General features: G+C 31.6%; 2 protein-coding genes across 5 annotated transcripts; one reads left to right on the forward strand and one right to left on the reverse strand.

The window, feature by feature from the left end:
* Window positions 1-8,611: 8,611 nt before the first annotated feature.
* LOC133794961 (uncharacterized) lies at window positions 8,612-9,887 on the forward strand. The gene is made up of 2 exons (XM_062232405.1): window positions 8,612-8,826; window positions 9,349-9,887. The coding sequence occupies exons 1-2, from the start codon at window positions 8,670-8,672 to the stop codon at window positions 9,618-9,620; spliced, it is 429 nt and encodes a 142-aa protein (XP_062088389.1). The 5' UTR covers window positions 8,612-8,669; the 3' UTR covers window positions 9,621-9,887.
* Window positions 9,888-9,906: 19 nt separating this feature from the next.
* On the reverse strand, window positions 9,907-12,621 carry LOC133794960 (autophagy-related protein 8C-like). Of its 4 annotated transcripts, none has more exons than XM_062232400.1 (6): window positions 12,485-12,621; window positions 12,025-12,087; window positions 11,331-11,386; window positions 11,196-11,248; window positions 10,328-10,446; window positions 9,907-10,244 (listed from the first exon to the last, which is right to left on the reverse strand). In XM_062232400.1, exons 1-6 carry the CDS (start codon window positions 12,510-12,512, stop codon window positions 10,129-10,131), a joined length of 435 nt encoding a protein of 144 aa, XP_062088384.1. In that variant the 5' UTR covers window positions 12,513-12,621; the 3' UTR covers window positions 9,907-10,128. The 4 variants fall into 4 exon arrangements, with proteins under 4 accessions (XP_062088384.1, XP_062088385.1, XP_062088386.1 ...); XM_062232401.1 differs by lacking the exon at window positions 12,485-12,621 and adding an exon at window positions 12,257-12,416; XM_062232402.1 differs by lacking the exon at window positions 12,485-12,621 and adding an exon at window positions 12,261-12,414.
* Window positions 12,622-19,126: the final 6,505 nt, after the last annotated feature.

Consider the following 19,126-nt stretch of genomic DNA (forward strand, 5'->3'; position numbering starts at 1 on the left):
CTCTGCTGCATTAGTGGATTTGGCCTGTTTGTTTATTATAGCACCAGGGCACGAAAAGTAAAGTCATGCAGATTAGGTACACTGTGAAAAGCAAAGGCCAGTATATACTGGAGTATGGGAGTGGGACTAAAGAGCTAGGCTTCAGTGATATAATTATGCTTTTGAAAAGCCAAGATTAGATTAGCACGCACGATATATATAAAGTCTATTGAATAGATCTGCTAAACAAATGTGTAATTCATTACTATCCACGCAGAGTGAACAAACACCAATAATAACATTTACACTATTTTACTGGTCCATAGGTTGAGTTATTTTGAGGCAGTTGGGATGAGGTGACGCCCATCATTAATGATATTACAGCCCAGTGCGCGCATGGCAGGCTTGTAATTTTTCCTTCTTTAGGAAAGGATGAGTCTGCAATCTCACGTCACGTGGACTCCATAAGGCAATAACATGTAGTCATAAAAAAACATAACCAAGGAAGCTAATATATTGAAGATAAAACTTTGCATTAACTGTCAATTGCATGAGTCTAATAAGCCCATTTTTTTCTGGTTATGAAGGCTGAAACAGCCCCTGTCTCCATTCAAAATAAAGTAATGAAAGAAGATACATCCTTTCTTCCTCAAGCCACCTAAGCAATATAATAATTTTTTTTTTGGAAGAGCTTTAATTGCATCAGTTGCTACTAACCTAAATATATCATCAATTTATGGTGGGAGCCCACAAAGGATTTTCTCATAGAACCCCCAGCATTCCTTTACCAAAATCAGTTAAAATAAAATTTAACATATACCTATATTTTGATACTTGATAATAAATGAATTTTGACACAGATCTAAGCTAAGGGTGTTTGTTTTAATGATATAGCTAAAATATAGCTCACTTTACAAAAAGTTGCTATAAAAGCATCTCTAATGGTATGATAAATTGGTGATGCATTGCTAAAATATAGCTCAATTTACAAGAAAATTGCTCAAATAGTGTGCCAAAAGTTGTGTTAAATTTGTCACATGCTAAAAATTGAGCAAAATTTAGCACATAATATAGCACGGTGCATATTTTGCATCACCATAAATGCTATATATTTTTTATATACTTTTATGTCATTTTTATTATTTTAGTATTATTTTTTATCTATTTGCATTAAATATTTTACTTTTCACCTTATTATTTTACAACAATAAAATATAAAGAAAAATGATTACTTTTTGTATATTTTTAATAAATATCAAATTAGCATTAATAAAATATTAAATTTTACAACAATTTTTACAATTGTGCATTGAAGCATAATACTAAAAATTGTGCTAAATATATAATATATTGACTTTTTATGCCAAATATGACACTATTTACATCTTTCATTGGGGATGGTCTAATGGTGTGCCAAAAGCTGAGACAAATTTGGTACATGCTAAAATTTGTTCCAAATTTGGAACACAATATATGCATAGGGAAATTTCATGATATATGCATGATAACTTAGTAAAATCTTTTAATATGCCAACATAAGTTATTATCCCAAATATATGACAATTTCAATTTTTTGGACAAAAATACCCTTAACATTCAAACACTCATTTTCTCTCTTAGTCCGAACTCTCTCCCTCTCTAACCTCTCTCATTCTCTTACTCTCTCACTCATTTTAAAAGAAAATCATCTCAAACGGACATTTGAGTGAAAACATATGAACCTCCAAAGTTTTCGTCAAATTTTAGTGCAGAGCATCAAAATTGCATCGAAAAAGCATCATTTTGGCCAAAAATCAAGTTTTTATGATTGCATCGAAACACCATTGATTTTTGCATCCAAATTGCATCGAAAAAGCATTGTTTTGGCGAAAAAATAAGTATTCATGATTGCATCGCAAGAGCATCGAAATAACATCGTTTTAGCTAGGGGTGTTCGTGGTGCGGTTTTTCTCTAATTTTTTGGACCGCACCGCATATGCAGTTTGAACAATTTTCCAAACCGCAACCCGCACAACATAGACCTCAAACCGCATAAACCGCACAACAAAAATGCGGTGTGGGCGGTTTATACCTATCGCCAAATAATTTAACAATTAAATATTATAATTAAGAAATATTCATAATAAATCTCATAACCATAGAGTGTTTAACAAAATAATTAAATGTACAACAAGCTAATAAACTTTAAGCAAAACAATAAAAATATAACAAACTAATAATAAAGAAAAAATGTAATATAGAAGTAAATATTATTTTAATTAAAGAGTAATATATTTAGATTGAAGTAGAATATGTGTTAGCATCCTATGAAACATTATATATTTTTTTATAGATAATGTGTATATTATATTATACTATATAAATATTTATGCAATAACTTTAAATGTAGTAAAATTGAAAACAATAATATAAAAAAGTTAATATATATAATGATGCGGTGCGGTATGGTTTGAACCGCATTTATAAAATTTAAAACCGCACCGCACCGCGCGGTTTGGCAAAAATACAAACCGCAACCGCACCGCGAAGGGTTCTAAATCGCAAATTGCGGTGCGGTATAGGCGGTTTGTGCGGTGTGGGTGGTTTTATGAACACCCCTAGTTTTAGCCAAAAAATAAAGTTTCATGATTGCATTGCAAGAGCATCGAAACACCATTTGATCATATATCAATGGTGTTTCGATGCTCTTGCGATGCAATTATGAAAACTTGGTTTTTTTTTGTCAAAACGATGCTTTTTCGATGCATAATCGATGGTGTTTCAATGCAATCATAAAACTTAATTTTTGGGAAAAACGATGCTATTTCGATGCAAAATCAATTAAGTTTCGATGCAAAATCGATGGTGTTTCGATGCTCTTGCAATGCAATCATGAAAACTTGTTTTTGGCCAAAACGATGCTTTTTCGATGCAAAATCGATGTAATTTCGATGCAAAATTGATAGTGCTTCGATGCTGTTGTGATACAATCATGAAAACGTGTTTTTTTGCCAAAATGATGCTTTTTCGGTGCAATTTCGATGCTCTGCACTGAAATTTGACGAAAACTTTGGAGGTTCATATTTTTTCACTCAAATGTCCGTTTCAAATGTTTTTTTTTTAATTTTGGTATTTTTTCGAGATTTGCCAAATTATAATGAGAGTGAGAGAATGAAAGACGTTAGAGAGAAAAAGAGTTCTGTAATTCCCCAAATTTCCTAATAAGGTTTAAGACCTTGATTAGGAGGCTGGGAGGGCCATAATTGATTTATTATAGTATTTAATGATTATATGCATGTTTACGTGAGTTATATTATTATATGATGGTGGATGCATGCATATGGGAGAATTTATTATTGTGAGGGTATTTTGGTAATTTGGCCACTGTGGGCGTAATTGTATATTTTGGGTGCATGGTTGTGATTAATTAATATAGCCACATTATAAGGTGGATTGGTTCGATCTTATCGACATGAGACGATCATGGGGTGTAAGTGTTCGGTCTAGTCATAACGGGATTAAGTTCGGGGCTCGGGGTGAGTCTCAGGGTGAATTTAATGACCAGGGCATTACCGGGAATTAAAGGGTAATGGGATATGGATTATTGGTGTTTGGGAATATTGAGAATAGTGGGAATTGGAGAGCGTTAATTATAACTAACGAGATAGGTGCGAAAGGACGGTTTTGCCCTTGGTGGCTGCTAAGGGTTTATTTTAGACCTAAGGGTATTTAGGTCTTTTTACCTTAAGAGATATATATCAGCCATTAAGGCTGTAGAAGAGTAACAAAAACAGAGTTTCTTTTCCTTCTCTCCCGATAGATTTTCTTCCTCTTTTCTCTTTGGATTTTCAAGCTCAGTTTGAGGAATTAAGCCAAGGAACCAAGCTTAGCCAAGCAAAGGTTGTGCTTCACCATTGAAGAGGGTGTGTTGCCAAGATTAAGGTGAGTTTCTAGCCACTATAACTCTTGTTTTTTTGCTCTGTCTTCTAAGTTAAGTTTCAGCTGGTTTTTTGGTTGGAAACTTGGGAATTGTTTGGAGTTTTGGCTAGGGTTCTTGGGGTTGTGGTCCCTAGGACATGTGGAGGTGGTATTTGGGTTCATTTGGGAGTTAATTTGATGTTTGGAAGTTTTTGGATTGGGTTAGAAATGGTAGAATCGAAAGAAGGAAAACCTGGGAATTGGCTAGCTGAAGGTAGCGCTACAGCGCTACCTGCAGGGAGGCTGGGCGGTTTGTGGCTCTGCCTTGAGCGCTGGGGCGCTAGAAGGGCAGCGCTGTAGCGCTACCCTGTTCCTTCATAACCCTGTTTTGGGTGTTTTTAAGGGCTTTTGGCTTGGGGTTTCAATCCTTAAGGCCCGGGATCGAATCTACTCACTATGTGGGCATGTTTCGAGGTCCCGAGAGTGGGGTTTGGGTTAAGACCCTATCTTTGGTAATTTTCATTAATTGGAGATCGTTTTGGTTATGGCTAGGTGACCGTCAAAGGATTAAGGATCGATCGTTCTCAAGGGTCGTTCTTGTTTTAACTTCTACTCGAACCGGGGGTAAGAAAACTGCACCCTGTGTATGTGTGACATGCATGGCTATTATGATGCATGTTGGTTATTGAGTATGACATGCGTGGTTATTATTGATGCATGCCGGTTGATTATTATGTATGACATGCATGGCTATTCTTGATGCATGATGGTTGACTATTAAACGTGACATGCATGACTGTTATTGGTGCAAGTTGGATTGCTGGATATATTGCATATGATGCATGAGAAACATGTGATTAGGACATGCTCTGTATACTGGGTATGATATTGTTCAGAGCTTAAGCCTCTGTGGTTGTGCATGGTCCTAATTGTACTGGTATCTGTTTAGTAAGCATGCTAAATACCTTGTTTATGGATATTGAACATGTGGTATACGATTGGTGGCATGACTTGCTTGTATATGGCACTGACTAATCAGGGACCGACTCTAAAGTCGAGAATCACGCATTGAATGGCTCTATGGCATTAATGTTAGACCGACCCTAAGGTCGAAGAACTTATAAGCGCTTGCCTGGTCTACGACCAGATGACTATAGCCAAGGTATATGACCCCGGTGACCGTTTGTCACATGGCTAAGGGACGTTGTCCATAGTTTCGACTCTAGGGTCGTGAGGAAGGTTATGTTGGTGACTAATCACCATGCACCTGTCCTAATCAAACTTATGAAAGGATCATTTATCAGTTAAGCCCTGGTGACCCTATCATCACGTGGCTAGAGGGAGCGATGCTCATTATTGTGACTTTTGGCTACTGTCACCTATCTGTATGGACCGTTGGTCCTGAATGACTGTTATAATTACTGTTGATATTATATCATGTTATCTGTTGGTATTATACCATGTTATCTGTTGATATTATATCATGTTATCTGTTGGTATTATACCATGTTATCTGATGATATTACGTCATATTATCTGTTGATATTATATCATGTCGGATTGTGTTTTCTTGCTGGGCTTCGGCTCACGGGTGCTACGTGGTGCAGGTAAAGGCAAGAGGAAGCTGGACCATCCTTGAGTTGAAGAGCTTAGGTGATGACGTGTACATATGCAGCTGCTCGTCCGCCACAGCCGAGGTTTAAAGTGGAACTAGGGTTGAACCCTGTTTTGCCGCTTAGAACGGCCTGTTGTAAATATTTTCTGTAATAGACTCTGAAATTATATTTTCGGGATCCCAATGTATATATTAAACGTTCTAGTGAAGCGTTACATCTTAACCAAAATGTTTAATCCCTAAACCGCTAATCATACTTAGTTCACGATTTTGGCCAAATGACTCGATTAGCGAGTTTAGCACTGTTTACAAGGCACACCGTAACGGTCCCAGGAGTTGGGGCGTTACAAGTTCGGACTGAGAGAGAAAATTGGTGTTTGAATGTTAGGGGTATTTTTGTCAAAAAAATTGAAATTGTCATATATTTGGGATAATAACTTATGTTGACATATTAAAAAATTTCACTAAGTTTTCATGCATATTTTGCATGACTATAAATGATACATTTTTTTATTTACTTTTATGTTATATTTATTATTTTAGTATTCACTTTATATATGAACATTAAATACTAGACTTTTTACATTATTATTTTATTATTATCTTTAACTATCAACAATAAAATATAAAATAATTTTTTTTTTTTTTTGTACATTTTCAATAAATATCAAATGATTATTAATGAAATATTGATTTTTGCATGAGCTTTTACATTTATGTATCGGAGTATAGTGCTAAAATTTGTGCAAAACATATCACATATTGATTTTTTGTGTCAAATATAGTATAATATTTACATCTCCTATTGGAAATAGTCTTAGAATAGTAATAGAAATAATATTTGTTGTTTGATTTGTAATCAATATCAAAATGATTTTTTTTCATCTCCAATAGTGTCAAATTGGTGATGCAGTGCTAAAATATAAGACTCTAAAGTTGTACTAAATTTGACATAGAATATAACATGATGTATATTTTGAGCACCATTAATTAATTTTTATTTATTTACTTTTATATCATTTTTAATATTTTATTATTACTTTGAGTATAACTATAAATGTAAATGAAGACTTTTTATATAATTAGACTTTTAGATGATAATAAAATAAAAAGAAAATGATTATTTTTTTATATTTTCAATAAATATTAAATGAACGTTAATAAAAAGTTGATATCAAGTTTTATAATTGTGCATTGGATCACAAATATAAAGATTGTATCAATTATATCAATTATTGATTTTTTTTTGTGCTAAATATTTACCTAGAAATTTTCTTATAACTAATCCAACATTTTAATGACGAATAAGAGTAAAAGTGTGAGATGGTAACTTTATTTATTTTATTTTTTAAATAATTTTAGGAATGAAAAAGGATTTTGAATGGAGGACTTGTTTCCATTGAATAATGGAACCGTTTTTATTAATATTATAATTATTTAAGGAATGAAAAAGGATTTTGAATGGTAGGGGGACTTGTTTCCATTGAATAATAGAACTGTTATATCATTGAAATTATTTTTCCATTATTTAATTTGACAAACCAAATAATGGATGACTCTTATGTTCACGAATCATAATTTCAGTTAAGTAGCTGGTCTATTCTACCAAACATGCAGTGAGAGAGTTGGTGGATTATAAACATAAATAATTTTAAGTCCAACTATGAACTACTCCTATACAGAGACTACTTACAGGGCCGGCCTTGGGCATAGGCGAGCTAGGCTCACCCTTACCCAGGGCCCAAAAATATCATGTAAACTCTTAAGTGTGTTTAAAAAAAAAAAAAAATTTTAAAAATTTACATAAAACAATTACATATACAAAATGGCCCATTTTTTTCAAATTTATTAAAACCGTCTTAGGCCCACTTTTTGGCCCTGACTACTTAGGCAGTTCGGTTCAATTTCTCAATTTTATAGTCACAAATAAATGATATCATAAATAGGTGCCGTTTAAAAGCTTTTAACACTTTATCTTCATAAGAAGCCTTACAAAGTTCACTTTGGCAATCCTTGAATATTCATATTTAGCCTTGGCGGTTTCAACGAATTCTACAAATGGTTTAATACTTGATTAGTTGCCTCTGTTAATCATCATTAATAATTAATATGTTCTTGTCAAATTGCATCAGATTCTTTTACCGATTGCTTTGAGAGTTACATGGTGTAATTTGATGCAAGGACTAAGACATTGCATATCTATGTGTGCTATGAATATTTATATAAATGGGTTTGAACATCAGTTTAGAATTAATCATTTCACATGTAAATAAACTAGCAAGTTTTCTCTCATTTCCATAGCTTTTCACCCAAGCCTATTGTCCAAACCACCAGCACAGCTAGTCTTGTGGCAAAAAGGGAAAGCTTTGCAAAGAGTTCCACGTGTAAAGAGAAAGAGCTCTACCATAGTTCAAAAATTTAGGACTAGGCATGTTAAAGCACTCACTTATGAGGCTAACAATAAAATCCTTCTTACCCAAATAGCAAAATTTTGCAATAGTTCAGAGTTCTTAGCACCAGAGTTTGGATAGATTTTGGTATAAGTTTGATTGAGTCATACTCCTCTTGTCTTTACCAAAGTTTAGATAGATTAGTATGATAGTGGAGAACTACAGGAACACATAATAAGCTTTCATGATTGGTTAGTAAGAATTTAATGAGATAAAGCAAAAAAGTGAAGTATCATTAAGTGTTTATCGCTTAGCCATAAAAGGGTTTCGGAGTTAGTGAATTCAGCAGTACAAACAATGTTTATCTGACTGGAAAGTATATAGCAAAAAGTATTACAAGTTCTCAATTATTAGTCATTGGCCGAAAATGTTATATGTGACATGTGAAGAAAGGAGCCACCAAAATTAGTCTATATATCAATTACAACTTGTTTCCTTCCTAGGATAAAAATGGTATCTTTTTAACACAGTATAGGAGAATCTAGCTTTTATTATTGGCTTGTTGGAAGAGGAACAGCAAAATATATGGTCCAAAACATAGGGGCAAAATATGCATCCTCAGCCCTCAGATATAGTTTAATTGAAGAGAAGAGGCACATGATTAGGATGTAATCAGGATTAAATAAAAGGAGCACCAAACAAAGTTCTTCTAAGATTTGCCAAAAGACATTTGCTTCTCCTGATGGAAACCAGTGAGTTGTCAAGTCCTTTAAAAAAGTGGGTTTAAGATGGAGATAAAAAGACAGCCCATCAACAACAACATGTGCCCTTTCTTTATTTTTAGTTTAAACTTTAAAGGTGCCTTGGAACACCTAATATTCTTCATTAAGAAAGCACCTTCGATTTTCTCAAGACACCTTCATCTTTCTTCATTACTACCATCAGGTGCTAACTCCCTCTCTCTTTTCTCTCACTTCGTAATCTATCTTTATTTTCTCTGCATAGATTTTACAAGACTTGTAGTTGTGCAATCATAGTATGTTGAGTAGTTTTGATCTTTTCCTTCTTTTTCTCCAATACATGTTTTTTATTTTACACAAAAAATCTTGTTATGTTGGTCTGTTTTCCCCTGTCATACATACATAGATCCGTTTTCTTTTTAGCTATAAACATTGAAACATGAAAGTTTACACATAAATCTTGACATGTAAATATAAACATCTAAGCACTGATGATGTCTTGTTAAATAATACAATAGCATATATTTGTATGGGCAAAAAGTAAATACTTGAATTCTTTCGATTCACTTGGTTCAGAAAAGCAGTTGTATTATTTCAATTTCAGACATTCTATTCCATACTGGTGAAAAAATTTGTCGTATTTATATTCTTGTACAACAATACTGATCTGGGTTTTATTCTCTGATCAAATTTCTTCCTGTTTCTTTATTGGGGTTTTCTGCTGAAGGTCTTTACTTGTCTTGTTATGTCAGAATGGCAAGTGATGGACCAAGCTGGGCTGACCAATGGGGGACTGGGGGAATCGGTGCAATGGAAGATGAGGACAGCGCCAATGCCAAAAAAGAGAGCGGTGTAAACAAGAAGGGAGAAGGCAAAGCTGGTTTAACAAAAGCTAAGGCTGCAGCACTGGCAGGAGCCCAGAAGATCAAAAGTGGCACATCCAACGGCTTCAAATGGATCAAGAATCAGTGCCAGAAAAAAAGCACCTCCTCCAAATAAACTAGGAATGTTTTTTAAATTGGGTTTGTGCTCCTTTTCTCAAATAGACAACGTTGTTATGATTTTGTGTGTAACTAAATTGAATGACAATCTCCCAATTGTTTGTAAAAGCTTGTGTATGAGTTTTATTGTTTGTTGTTTTTTAAAAGATCAGCCTATTCAAGTAGTGCAAACACAAAACTGCTGTCATGGACTTATTAACAAAGTGGTAATGTATCTGATCTTTTTGTAATTTTCACCACCATAATGAAAGAGGCTTAATATGCATATCTATTAGACAAGAAACTCCAAAGAACAGAGAACCGAGCATTTAATACCATCCATTTAAAATCCAAATCAAAATGTCACATATAACTCAAATGCTTTTCAGCAGAGTAGAATTGATGGTATTGAATCTATTTATTCCAATAGGCATCATCAATTGAGTTTAATCATAATTGGATGAGAAATTGAGAACATTGGTTTGAAGAGACAAAGCTATGGGAATGTACAAATGTCAAGTTCTCTTTTACTCAAGGCATTGTAGCTGATAAGAGGATCCAAAGGTGTTCTCTCCACTGTAAGTCATATATAGAAATCCGTCTTCATCCTTGTGATCCTCATAAAGAGCTGACATTAAGGAAGCTGTAAAAAAAGGGAAAACAAATTACTAAAATACAACTTGAATGATGAATAGTATTGCTTAATAAGAATGGATTGTAGTTTACCAGTGGGAGGTAAAGTGTTCTTCACGAAGACAAAAATAGCCTTCTCAGCACTTAGCTTGATCCTTTTCCGGACGACATAGACAAACTGCCCTACTGTTAAATCAGCTGGAACAAGGTATCTGCAATTGAAAAAACAGAAAGCATTACAACCTCGATTGAATCCCTTTGACAAGGCCCAAGAAATCATCAACTTGGAGAAGCATCAATTTAGCCGCGTGTTACAAATTAAAAAAACACTTGGATCTGCCTACGGGTTAAATTAATAATGAATTCTTCAGTGTTCAATGCCAGTATTTGAAGACTGAAGCACTGAAAACAAATGAAATTTAACTGGACTTGGTGAACAACTCCGAGAACATTTAATTTTTCCAATCCTTTTAAAGTCTTTTCATTTTGGGAAGCATTTGCTTGCCCCAGAATCCAGACAGATGAAGCTATGAAACTTTGCAAAACAATAAGTAGAAGGCAAGCAACTACAACTGGCAAAAATTCATTTTTTTAGAAACTCACCTCAGAAACCAATTATATTGTGTCCATATAGGCAAATTCAAGATTAAACTTGAGATTAAACTTTAAACAATATAAATTTAACCTTTTTAATGACATTGCTATAAGCCTAGAAACCAAGAACCAACGCAGACAGTTAGGCGGATAAAGAATAATTTATATGATTCACTAGGCAAGTGTGCATCAAATTCCCTTGTCTCACCGGCACCTTTAAAGAATTAATATATGAAGCTACAAACTATGGCAAACTTAAACATGCATAAAAAACAAGAGCATCGACAAAAGTTAACAAATTAACTTGCAGATTTAGATTCCAGCAACACAAAAAATATAATTGTAACAGAGAGGTTAGACTACTAACTTCTTCTTATCAATGTCAGGAATGTCACTTTTTCCAGCCTTCTCCACAATAACCTGAATGACACATTTAAGTTAATTAAACATCCACAGAGTTAAAACTAAGCAAACATTTCTTCATAAGGGAGAAAAGTTGTACAGGTATTCTATCTGGATACTTCTCTTTGATGCGAAGAGCTTCTGCCTGCCTCCTTTCTATATTGGGAGGACCAAAAAAAACCATCAGAAATAAACCAAAAATACTCGAATAAATAAAATAAAAAATAATGCTCAATAATATTCAAGAACAATCTTAAGTTGTGTAAGCATTAAAAAATGCCATTATCTAACTATGATAATTTTAAAACATTTTAGAGTCTAGGCCAAACAATAAAGATGCTATGCTAGCACTTATACCAGGATTTTCAGAAATGTCAAAATGAAAAACTTGGAAAAAAATGTGTAGAGTTAATCTGTATCCAAGTAACATGTCTATACCAGGTAAGAATTTAATCTGTATTCGAGTTTTTCGAAATTACTTAAGACATGCGCAATCTTTCTCAAAAGCCGAAGATCAGAAAGAACCGTAGTCTTCTTTAATTCATTCCAACTCAAGGTAAAACCAACTCATAAGCAATTCATAAAACTCAAGTCATCTCTTCAATTCAACTCGAGTAAGAATATATTCATTACATAATAAAACTATAGCTTGCACCTAGCACGAGGCGTACAAATTCTATTTTAAAACTAAATATAAGTGATCAAACTCATAATTAATCAAACCACCAAAAAGAAATTAATTTTTTTTTATGGGGTAAAGCTAATTTCGGATTAAAATTTGAAAAGGAACAAACCCATTGGATGTTCGAGCTTGAATGGACTTTTGGCCATAGTAAAACTCCCACCTCTGGCGCTCTCTGCGGATTTCAAACAGCGAAACATCACAACCCCACAAATCATCACTTGCCCAGAAAAAGTAACATATAAATACATATAATTATATTAATCGAAAAATTAAACCAAATGATCAAAAGGGTCAGCGTCAAGTTTAACCATAAACAGATATAAAAACCAACATCAACATACCAACCAATCACGAAATGGGTCGAAAAGGGTTTGGAAGATAAAAATTGATAAATTGGGTGAGCGGAAAAAACAAAGGGTCAAATCAAAATCGAAGAGGAGTAGAGATATTAGATGTCTTATAAGCCTTTTATATAAACGATATATATATATAATATGGCAAATATTATATTTAATAAATGAAATAGTTTCGTGGGCTTCTCGGGGAAGAGGCTTGTTGAAGTTTCTTACCGATGCCCACACGTAATCTGTAATTCATATATGTTTCGATATGCGTTTCGTTGTACGACAGTTTAAGCAAAGCCAAGCTAACTCTCTTCGTATATCCCCAACTCCAACCCCATCACTGTCACAAGTGTCAGAGAGCCAGGATTTCATTCCAACTTTTCTTAATGTAAAAAATGCCACGTTTACTTTGCAGTTGTTGTTATTGCTTTAAGAAAATATGTGTTATTGATAATTATTTACAATCCCAGAATGAATTAATTTGACAAATCATTATTTTCATACAAGAATATTGACTACAATAAGTGGATACATTTAATATATACATAATTGTATACTCCTTAAAAAACTCTTAATACTTTGAATTTTACCTATAAAAATAACATAATGAACATAAATGATGTTTTGACAATGACATCTAATCATATTCATAGTATAATTACTCATGAAGTGTAATCATGAATCATGACCCAATTTTGGGCCTTTCAGTCAGCCACACTGTGTCAACTCACAGGTCACAACGTCGTACGGTTCATAATGGGCCTAACCGGGTCAGTATGTCGGCCCATTATGACAAAAGGCTCCTTAGACGACTTTTGGATTTTTAACATTTCGCCAAACATTGCTGAAAAGAGACAAGAAAATAGCTAGCTCTAATATCTCTACCTCTATAATATATAGGGTCTATAAATATTTGGAGAATTTACAAAAATACCTATAAATTGTAAAAAGATTTTGATATATACGGTTTTGAAAATTATTTATAAAAAAGTGGTAATAGTTACAGATATATAGATTTGAAATTAATAGTTATACAAGTAATAGATAGATAATGATAATAAAAATAAATACAAATCCAAGAAGATTTTGAAAAACTCGTATTTCTATTGAACCAAGGATGACGAAGTATGATCATACAACTTCTTTGGAGCCAATAGAGCGTGCCACAGTTGGATGGGGAGGTTGAATATCTGGGGATTACAATCAGAGGTGGGATATGGCGTCGAAGGAAGAAAAAAGATAATACCATATTTTTAGCTGCTATAATTAATCGTATTTTTTCAATGAATCATAAATTTCAACTTTTTTTCCTTTACCCTTTCTTATGTAATTTTTTTGTTTGTTAATTTAAGCTCTAATTTGGAATTTAAATTAGCAAAATATAATTATTTTTTAAATTAAAGTAATATTATAATGCCCTTTTTTTTTTCAATACACATCAATCTAAGAAAATAAGAAATCCCGTATATAAATTTATATAGTAATGATCAAAAACGAAATAAATATAAAAATTATATATATAGTGTATCAATAAATCTAAATCATACAATCAAAACTAAAGAAACATATTCGAAAGATTTGTTATAAATTGTTTACTATTATTGTGCATTAAAAACAATTATAAATTTGTAAAAGAAATTTTAGTGCCATCAGATGAAAAAAACTTAAATCTTATAAGATCAAGAAAATTCTAAAAGAAATGTACGTATAATATAGGAAAACCAATTTTGCTTAAAAAAATCAACAATTTAGACTTGATTGTTATTATTTTTAAAATTTAGTGACTGAGTTATTGAATTCATTTGTTGTTTTGCGAAACAACAAAAAAAAATTAAGGGACATAATAGTAATGCTAAAAAAAATTAATTTATATGTATGTACATGATTTTTTTTTGTCCAAACACAACACATCAATTATAATATTATATATGGAATAATTTGCAAGTTTTGAATGAGGGGCATGAATTAATACAATAGTTATCTAAAATTTAAAATGAAATTTGAAAGTGGCTGAATTTATTCATGAGATCATTGACATTGAGGTGAACACATAACTTTTGAAATGTATTATTGACATCTTTTTCAATCTCAATTGAGTTTATGTACAATTGTACCCTATCCCGCTCTTTCTTTTTTTAAAAAAAAATCATTATTCATCAAAGCCCATTTCAATGATTAATATAAGGGATCACATTTTTAAGAAATAATTTTCTTTTATAGAAATTGTCATATCGAAATTACATATAAGATCATACAATAAATAGTCAATTTAATGGGTAATCATCGATCATAATCATATTTAGTAATTGGTAATAGTCATGATATGATCAATTGTGTATACATATAGTAATGCGCATCTGGAAAAAGTTGATTTTTTTACAAAAAATGATGTAGGCTTTCAACTGCCAAAGGCTATAAGACTTAATTAAACCAAGGGTCATCATAAGAAAATAAAAGGGAAAATAAAAATGGTAGTCTGTCACAATTCTTTTGATAACAATTTAAAAGTAAGATTTGACAGCACTATTAGACAAATAATTTGGACGGTCATGCCAACATGCAACGTGGGCTTGCACGAATCACCAAAGCCCTACGATCCATAATGTTTTATAAGTTTTCCATCATCGACATAAATTCATTATTTAATTAATTACTTTCTTTATAATTATCCACATAATTAATAACAAATATATGCATATGTATTATACGTAAGTTATAAGTTTATACCAAATAAAAACAAAAAGTGTATACGATTTATACTATATATATATAACATTATTGTAGAATATATATGGAGCGAGCTAATCAATATCATATAATAACTAATTAATTACTTAATTAATCCCACAACAAAAGAACATATCTCACATTTATTCTGTCCGCTAATTGATTTGAATAATCCTTCACATATTAGATCTTTCTTTTTCTCACTCTCACACTCGCTACTCCATCCCTCTCTTTCTCTCTCTGTTTTTTTAATACTATCTTAAAACTACCTAGATCTCTCTCTCTCTCTCTAAATCTCTTTAGCAATTGGCCAATCATCACAATTGTGAATTACAAAAAAAAAAAAAAAAAACGCGAAGATATTTACATCTAAGAAAAAAAGGGAGGTGGAAAAGATGGGTCGGTGTCGTTTCGAGCGGTCAATGCAAGCAGAATCATCGTCAGGAAGATCGAAGGAAAATAAAGAAGAGGGTTTGAAGAAAAGATGTATGGACATGGCAAAGGAAAAAAGGTCCAGGTTCTACATTCTCAGGAGGTGCATTACTCTCTTACTATGTTGGCACAAGTACGAAAGCCACTGATGATATTGATGATGATCCACTTTATTAATCTTATCTAGGTAATATATATACTACTTGTGTTCTTAATTATTTATCACTACTCAAGATCACATATATATATAGAGAGAGAGAGAGAGAGAGATAGATGATATGTTATATGTATATGTATATATATTCGGAAATGAAATTTATGTGTTGTACTTATATAAAATTGCACCTTAAAAATCTTTGTAATTTTAAATTTGTAATGTGGGGGTTTATGAATTTCTAATTAGCTAAAAGGGGTGTTTAATTAATTAATCGAGATAAGAAGTATGAGAAAGATAAATATAAGAAGAAGAAGAAGAAGATGTGGCATAATTAATTAAAATGAAACTAGGGTTTTTTCTGGCTGTATATATATGAGGATGAATGATTATATGAATGACCGGTCCGGAAGTGAAGTAGTGAAGAGAAGATGATGAGTATAGTACGGTACGTAGAGGGTAATTTTTGCAGGTTTTCACGTGAAAACAGTTATTCGTGAAAAGTATTGGTAGTTTAGTTATTGAAGATATTGAGCAAATTAAGGAACAGGGCATACACAACACACACATTCATTCCTAATAAATTCGTATATTATAATTTGGGGGATGAAGGTATCATCATCAAATGGAGTTTTTTCTTTTTATTTGAAGTAATTAATTAATAATGGTGGAGACTCTTATTGGTTAGACACAATATTATTATATCACATGGGGTTTGGTACCATTATTTATCTATTCTATGCTAGCTAGTTATGATTCACATATATATGGATATACTAATTATATATATTAGTTAAAATGTAAGGTTTCGCTATTAATATTAATTTAAGTATACTCTGATTACAATATCCTCCTATACTTGGTGGGACAGGAGATATTTTATGAGAGACAACTAATTTTCGTGAGGAATCATTTATAGAGGAAATAGTATACTAGTAATTGGTGATCACAGAAATCAAAGACATTATTTAAACTATAATTATGTGTTATATATATTTATATATATATTCTGATAGGTTTTGTAATTTGTATGATGATCCTTAATCCAGTTGAATTATTATGACACTACAATATATATAATATCTAGCTGACTTTTATGTACAGTTGAGTTGAGAAACTAGATGTCAGTACCATATTAATGATCAAGTGTATAATATTCCATGCATGTGTACATATATATGTCATGTATTTCTATTTGGACGAGTGCATATATTGTTGGTCTCCACATGACTTTGTCTATAATTTATTAACTTTTAGCATTATCTGAGTTGTGGTTAAGAAATTAATTTAATTATGACATATATATGTTCAGAAATTAAGGGGGTCTGATCATATATAAACCTTCCTTCAATTAATGGAAGCTGTTGTCTGGTGTTACGATATCTCAAATTATATAGATATACAGTTCTTTCACTTAGGGGGTATTTATATAAATTACAAACTGTGGTTTGGAACCAAACTATACTGCACCAAATCGTCAATAATTATAATCAGTAAAGGTTTAATCGGCCATAATTTTCTAAAAAAAAAATAAATTTTAGAAATAAGGGTGCAAAGAATTGAATCCCTACAATTAAGTTAATACAAAGTCAACCAAAACATCAAAGCCAAACAATTCATCACTGGTAACACGAAAGTGAATTGGGATTTGTAGGCGCCCCATGCATTAACTTGACCATATGATTTTAAAATTTTGGGTCCCATATATATGTATATATATTAAGTGGCACACAACACAAACCATGATTAACATGCTAGCCACGTTGGCTGGCTTTGGACGAAACAGCTTAACCAGATAAGGGTGCTAATTATCTAATTAATGCATTAAATTGATCTTTCTATCTTTTCATATCAAATTGAGTAAATCATAAAATTCGTAATAGAATGCTAAATCATTATCGAAATTCAACACAAGGTATAACATATATGTATATGATGTGAACGAATAGGTAGCTACAAATGAATTTTCTTTACTCTCTGTGTGCGATGATTATTTTACAACAATTTCAGGGGAATTAAGACATTATGAGGGATCACACTTTTGGTCTTTAACAATATAAAAGACATCCACTACACGACATGGCTCCATCGAATTTATTTCTACTTCACATAATTAATATATTATACCCTGATTATTTTTATATGTATGAATTTTTAATTATTCATAAACCCCTTATTATAATTTTGCTATTTTATCACCGCATCAGAATATAATTAAACAGATTATTATACAGTGTATAATTATGTGGTTTTAATAATTATTCAGCCATATATATAAAACACTCGATTGCTTGTAATTTAATTTATATATATTTGTGTGTTTTAATTAATGAGCCATATATATATATATATATAAAACAGCGATGATCTCCTTCCCGGAGTTGATGAGATGTGTATGAATATGATATTGATAATATATATATATTGTGTATATATATAAATATACGATGTACTGGTGTCTCTGCAGAGTGTGGATCATGATCACAAACGAACAAGCAGATGGGCAGTGTGTATATATTATTCCCTATAGCTATATCTTATACAGTATATCTATATGTCTATATGCTACCAGTCAAACTTTGTTTTAGTATTGGAAATTTCAAATCATTGGAATATGATACATATATATACATATATGTAATTATTGTCTTGGCACTAGTTCTAGACTACTATATATATCATTTACCTGCTACCTACATATATAGCCATAAAAAAAAAAACAATTTATAGCCTAACTTTTCTGTACTGGTTATTTAATTACTTTATATACACGTTTTCATATATACATATATTTAATTATAGTTACGCATACGATATTATTATGTTGTTATGTTTGAAGAGTAATTTTGTTATGAAAAATTAGAGAGAATATTGAAAAAATTATATTAATCCAAACACTTAAATAATAATATTTTTAGTATGGAAGAAGTTAATTAATTCTATTGAAAAATTTGGAATAATATTTTTCTATGCAATCTCTCATGCATGTATTCAATCATATAAAAAAATATTTATAATTTTACACCCACCTTGTTTTTCTTCATTTATTATTAGCAAAATATCAACTTATTTATTTTTCTATATTTTTTTTTAATTCAATCCTATTTGCTAATTAATTAATATAACTTCTTTAGAATATTGCATTAGATAAAAATACAAAAGTAGTGGACTCTATATTTTCATTTTCATTTAAAAATGATAGGCCTTTTTTCTCCAATATATATATATATATATATATATTGACATGCATGATGATGATGTTATACAAGAGTCACTTATTGATTATCCAAATTGCTATATATAAATATAAATATAAATGACTTTTTCTTCAATTTTCAGTTGTTTGAACATGCTTTTTCTAAAGACGTCGATCCCACGGAGCTCCATGTTTTTTGTTTTGTTCGAAAAGTTACTCTAAGGTGAACTATTAAATTACTTTATATAAGATAATATATCTTAAATCATTTTCACCAAACCAATTAATAACATCCAAAGGAGCCTTATTTCCTAAGCTTTTTTAATTTCAAACGTAAACAATGTCGTCATAATAATTT

This window comes from Humulus lupulus, chromosome 8 (genome assembly GCF_963169125.1).
Source record: "Humulus lupulus chromosome 8, drHumLupu1.1, whole genome shotgun sequence".
Classification (NCBI taxonomy): domain Eukaryota; kingdom Viridiplantae; phylum Streptophyta; class Magnoliopsida; order Rosales; family Cannabaceae; genus Humulus; species Humulus lupulus.